This window comes from Centroberyx affinis, unplaced genomic scaffold, assembly GCF_046629955.1.
Source record: "Centroberyx affinis isolate AG114_WGS23_722 - 3 ecotype Tasmania unplaced genomic scaffold, CSIRO-AGI_Caff_v1 ptg001842l_1, whole genome shotgun sequence".
Taxonomy (NCBI): Eukaryota; Metazoa; Chordata; class Actinopteri; order Beryciformes; family Berycidae; genus Centroberyx; species Centroberyx affinis.
The window spans coordinates 224,817-230,824 of NW_027280221.1; the positions used below are offsets into that span (position 1 = coordinate 224,817).

At 40.7% G+C, this 6,008-nt stretch overlaps 1 protein-coding gene across 1 annotated transcript; it reads left to right on the top strand.

The window, feature by feature from the left end:
- Window positions 1–430: 430 nt before the first annotated feature.
- Window positions 431–4,575, top strand: LOC139652661 (zinc finger protein 436-like). The gene is made up of 3 exons (XM_071529814.1): window positions 431–459; window positions 605–783; window positions 2,959–4,575. The coding sequence occupies exons 1-3, from the start codon at window positions 431–433 to the stop codon at window positions 4,155–4,157; spliced, it is 1,407 nt and encodes a 468-aa protein (XP_071385915.1). The 3' UTR covers window positions 4,158–4,575.
- The last annotated feature ends 1,433 nt before the right edge of the window (window positions 4,576–6,008 follow it).

Below are 6,008 nucleotides of genomic sequence, written 5' to 3' on the forward strand. Positions count from 1 at the left end.
GAAAATTGTGTCATTATTTTCTTTCTTTTTTCTGGGGAAGGACCCACATGCTCTAACTGTATTAGGCTTAGGAATTTTGGCTTGCATGACGCCCCTGCTGGAGATGATGACTGCTGTACAGGACAAGACAATTATTCTGATACAGATCTTATGTTGTATGTCTCTAAAGCAAATACAATTCACATGTTATTATCCTATTGTCATGGGAAGTTCAATCTGCATTTGTGAGCATAAACAACTCTTCCCCAAGACTAAGTGCCAACAGTGTTGACACAGAACATTTCCTCATAGCCCATATTTGCTGCATTTCTACAGACTATGTAACCCTAACCTGACCTTGACCTAACCCTAAACCGGACCCCATTTTTAAACCTAAACCCTAATCTGACATTAACCCCAATCCTAAAATTAACCCTAAACCAGACGCTGAATGCCTGTAGATATCTACACTCCAGGCCAGTAGGTGGCGGTAATATCCTACAGCTTTCAGTTTGATGTCAGCCGCCTCATAACTAAAAAAGAAAACGAAGCGCCGCCAACAGCTACCGTACCGCTGAGTTCATGTTGCTAACAGCACTGGTTTGCAACACATCTTTCCATTCAGAAACTGTTCAACGATGTTTCAGCTGAGGGACTTTGTGAACGAGCGACTCTCTGCAGCAGCCGTGGAGATATTTGGAGAGGTTGAGAAAACTGTAGCATTGTACCAAGTCGAAGTTACTCGATCGAGAGATGAGGTCGACAATCTGCGGAAGCAGCTGGACCTTCTGCGCGAGAAATCAGGTTTGGGACCCTAATTTATTGCCTGGCTTATTCATTATGGAGTGACAAAGGGCAACTTACCACTTGAAACGGGTGTGGCAAGTTGCACATCAGCCACGATTTCACTGGAATTCAGCAGCTCTCCATTCATTGTCTATAGGAGCCGAAGCGGCAGTGTAGGCCGAGCCTCCAGCAGTTGACTAACGTTAGCGGCTAAGTGGCTAACGCGAGTTTCCACTGCAACTATACAAAGCAAAGAATGGTGTTGAGATTCACCTCTCGGCACACTACGTAGCATGATCAGCCGCCCCTAAATTTGGAGTGCACGCGTATTCTCACCTTTATGGCAAATGCATTGAAACGGCCCCGAGCGAGCTGACAGGGAGAGTTAGCGACTTTATTCTGTCAGATTTCTCACTTTCCAAAGACAAGTGTTGCAGTATGAAACTCTTACCTGAAGAGAGGCTATGACATCTTTATTCTACCCGAGCACACCAAATACAATACAAGTTATCAAATTGCGTCGCACTTGGCGCAAGGATACACATGTGACTACGTCCGGTTTTCAAAATAAGGTGTTAACACAGGGTATATACAAAAAACTTATATGGAAATTAGAATAATTGGATTGTATTCACAGGAAGCATAAAGCATGTTATCAGTGTCCCTTATAAATTAAAACATCCCACTAAATTGTGAGGGACATTACTTTATTCTTTGATTTTGGGTTGCAAGAAAAAAAAAATCCTGACAATGACTGATATGTTTGAGCTCAGGACAACCCTGACTGCATACTAACTCAAAATCAAGCATTTTTACTGTATCGTTTTAGAGAATTTCAAAGTTAAAGTCCCACATTTGTATCTTCAAATGGCTTCCCTTCTAAAACTTGGGGTGCTGTAAAAACACATTGCTCCATAAGTTCTGACAAAGACTGATATATTTGAGATCAGGACAACTCTGACTACACACTAACTCAAAATCAAGAATTTTTACTGTATCAATTTAGAGAATTTCAAAGTTAAAGTCTCACATTTGTACATTGAAATGATTTTATGTCTGAAACTTGGGGTGCTGTGAAAACACATTGCTCCATAATTTCTGACAATGACTGATATATTTGTGTTCAGGATAACCCTGACTATACACTAACCCAAAATCAAGCATTTTCACTGTATCATTTTAGAGAATTTACAAATTAAAAGTCCCACATTTGTACCTTGAAATGGCTTCCTTTCTGAAACTTGGGGTGCTGTGAAAACACATTGCTCCATAATTTCTGACAATGACTGATATATTTGAGATCAGGACAACTCTGACTACACACTAACTCAAAATCAAGCATTTTTACTGTATCATTTTAGAGAATTTCAAAGTTAAAGTTCCACATTTGTACCTTGAAATGGCTTCCTTTCTGAGCCAAGTGCGACGCAATTTGATAACTTGTATTGTATTTGGTGTGCTCGGGTAGAATAAAGATGTCAGAGCCTCTCTTCAGGTAAGAGTTTCATACTGCAACACTTGTCTCAATGCATTTGCCATAAAGGTGAGAATACGCGTGCACTCCAAATTTAGGGGCGGCTGGTTTGACCACGGAGTTGCGAGTGACGGCTAGCTTGACCGCAGTGCGAATGGGCAGGTTTGCACCTCTTGAGATGCAATTTGGGACTTCGCTACAGTATGAGTTCAGGTTCACGATACTACCTGCCGGCATTATTTCACTGTTGCCTGTGAACCTGTAGCTCGTTCCCTTTGCAGGAGATGGGACATACCAACTAAAAGCCTGCTGGGTAGTGTAGTTCGGTAACTAATTTTGTCGTTCATGTAAATAATATTGAATGGATTTTTGTGAAATGAAGCCAAACGAGATATGTTGATGCTTCCATCACATCCAAGTAGCCACTTAGCTAGCTAACTTGCTAAAGAAAGACACATTATCAAGATTGTGTTTTCCATATGTATGCTTATGGATTATATTTAGGCAAAATGAAATAAAGAAATTAAACTGAGAATTTGCTCAGATGCTTGTCCCCAAAACACACAATGAAACGGCTACAAGTGACAACTTTTGATAGAGGAAATTGGTCGCGCTTGGTGTGCATGTGCAGTACATACAGTAACTGTGGCAGCTGACTCGCTGACATGTAATGGAAACAGGAGCCTGTTGGGTAACTTTTGCCTCCGTCTCCTTTGTAGCTGCAGAGCCTCCACAGGCCAACAGCACTGTCATTGGAGAGGGGTGTGACCCAACTCTGCTGCAGGAGGACCCAGGACCCTCAACACCACTTGAGATGGGAGAAGAGTCGAACTTCAGTCTGAGGCTTGAGGTCCCAGGACCTTCTCAAACCAATGCCGATACAGAAAATAAAGACTGGAGCTGTTGCACGCTTCAGACAGACCTTGAGATATCACAGATAAAAGAAGAGCGGGAGGAACTTGGCATTGACAGTCAAGAACAAGAGGCTATTTTTCCTTCTCCTGATATTGTGAAAAGTGAGCAAGATCAACCAGAGACAGAATTTACACATGAATTGCAGCCTCTCTCTTCAGACTGTTCTGCAGCTCAGAGTGAGAACAACGACAATGATGAGGATTGGGTGAAGAGCACAGGAGTACAGACAAGGTCGAAGAAACGGAAAGCAAAGGAAGTGCAAAGACAAAGTAAGCAGGTGGAACTTACAGTGTTGCCTTATGAAGACGCTTCTGCTAAAAGTCAAACAGACCGAAATGTTTGCCATTTGTGCGGCAAGGCCTTTAAGTACATAGGTTCTTTAAAGAAGCACATAAAAAAGCATAACAAGGCAGTTGACTGTTGTGTTTGTAGGATAACTTTCCAGTCTACAGAAGAGTTGATAAGTCATTTACAATGTGGTCACAACAAAAGCCATTCTTGTGATATCTGTGGCAAAACTTTCACCAAAATCCGTTTTCTCAGAAAGCACTCAAAAATACACGCAAGCTTAAAACCATTTACATGTCAAGACTGTGGCAAATCATTTACCAAAAGAGATCATCTCAATGTGCATATAAGGACTCACTCAGGAGAGAAACCGTATGACTGTGATATTTGTGGCAAGGCATTCAGCCAGAGCCAGAATCTTACAATTCATAAGAGAAGTCATACCGGGGAGAAACCATATCATTGTGATGTGTGTGGCAACTGCTTCACCTCTAGCAGTCACCTCAAAGCGCATATGAGATACCATTCAGGAGAAAAGCCCTACTCCTGTGATATTTGTGGTAAACATTTTAGCCGAAACGGACAAATGACAAGACATAGGAGAACACACACAGGAGAGCGGCCGTACGGCTGCCATGTTTGTGGCCAGCGATACAGATTTTCGGACAATCTGAAGGTGCACCTGAAAAGCCACGAAAGGGAAACTACTTCATGACAACAAAATTGTCAGACTGACCAGACAGGCTATGTCAGAGCTTGTGTATAAGATGGACAAGACATGACAACAGTGGCTACGCTTACATGCATGGAATAAGCCAGCTGTACTCCGGTTAAGGTCCTATTCAGGTTAAGCTATTTACATGAACCTTTGACACCCTGCAACTGAGTATCCCAGTTACAATTAATAAGCCAATTAACAAAATATTCCAGTCCACCTGTATTGTTCCATCCATAAGATTGAATGATCCACCAGCAAAAAAATATGAAAAGGCTACCTCTTCCTTTTTCACAGAGATTACTTCTAATACAGGGCAAAGAAATTATGACCCTATAGCAGGCCTTATGTAGAACCTAAAGATATGGATTTGCAATATCAATGTTTTTTTTTCTTCTACTAATTTTCCCATTGAACTCCCTGTTGAATTTTATGTACTCTATTTGTGTACTTCTGTGGATGTGCACTTTTATTACACAATACTTTATTAAACAGGCTGTTTTCATTGTTTCAGAGAATGCAATTTTTTGTGTGGAGATTCTTGGTGGTACATGTGGATCTTCATCAATGCCTGACTGATTCACAGCATGATGGGGTTAGTGCCAGTCAGAAACCAATAACGTTAGGATAAAAACAAACACCTCAAGTTCAGGATGGAGTGAGGAACTACTGGCCATGCGTTGATGTGGAAATTGTGATGCTGCGATGAATGCGGTGTGTCAGGAGAACAAAGTATGTGTCCAGACTGCTTCTGAGCTTTCCACACTAATCATGGAAGTGGTAATTTAGTTAAAACAAAAATGTATCAGTTTGCCCCTGGGACGATGTGCTTATCTCACGATACGATTTGATACACGATATGGGGTTCACGATTTGATTCGATACAATAACATGAATTTCAATGACATGAAAATTCAATGAAAAGTTCAATGACAACAAAGAGTGACTGCACAGAATTATGTTTATTTCTGAGCCACAAATCTTTCGAGCAATGGCTTTGTAGAACAATTTGAAAATGTCATTACAAAGTGCAAATAATATAATTTCAATGTAGAGCTTGTGAAATTGTGATGGTCAAGCAACTCATTTGTGATTACTACAGCAGAAGAAAATGTAACTAACATTGCAATCTGTTTCCAGCTTGAACACAATGTTGACTAATTATAGGCAGTTCCATATTAATTACAGTCAACACATCAAAACTGGACTTGGTCTCGACTGACACCCCTCACTAAACAATTACTAAAATCAGTCCAATCATGCAAGTTTTCAGCATCTGAACTGACACCGCTTCTGGAATGCTTCCACTCAACAGATTTGCCTCATTTGAATTGGAGGAGCTGATATTGTCTGTTTGCCAGTCAGGGTTCAGTATTGTAACTGTTCTGCCTGTGAGGACTGATGGGGATGGTGTATTTACTTACAACAAAGTCAAACTTGCCTGGAACAGAAACACAGTCTGACACATCACTGTAAACAAATGTGTGTATATTCGCTGCCTCATATTTTTTTGGTTTATTTACACTCCATGCCAGTGGGGGCGCATGAAATTTTAAGAGGTAACTGTAAACTAGAGAAACTGGAAATAGTGGTTACAAAAACTCAGAACAACAATAGCTGCGATGAAAGACTGACAAAGACGACTGAGGAAAATTGAGGATTTAGAAATTGTTTGATCAGTCATAAATGTGCAGATATCCTCCAACAAGCTCAGCAAGTATAGCTTCCAAATGATTCATTTTGAAGGATTGACCATGAGATGTTAACACAGAGATGTACGTAAACAAAAGGATTGGAGACGCTTTTCCACAAGGCAACACAACCAATCATGATATTTAGACCAATTGAACA

Bases quoted from the DNA above. Each gene is read 5' to 3' on its own strand.
- LOC139652661 (XM_071529814.1), top strand. From the start codon at position 431: ATGCCTGTAGATATCTACACTCCAGGCCA. The intron at 460-604 runs GTAGGTGGCGGT...CTTTCCATTCAG, and splicing joins GATATCTACACTCCAGGCCA to AAACTGTTCAACGATGTTTC. The intron at 784-2,958 runs GTTTGGGACCCT...TCTCCTTTGTAG, and splicing joins CCTTCTGCGCGAGAAATCAG to CTGCAGAGCCTCCACAGGCC.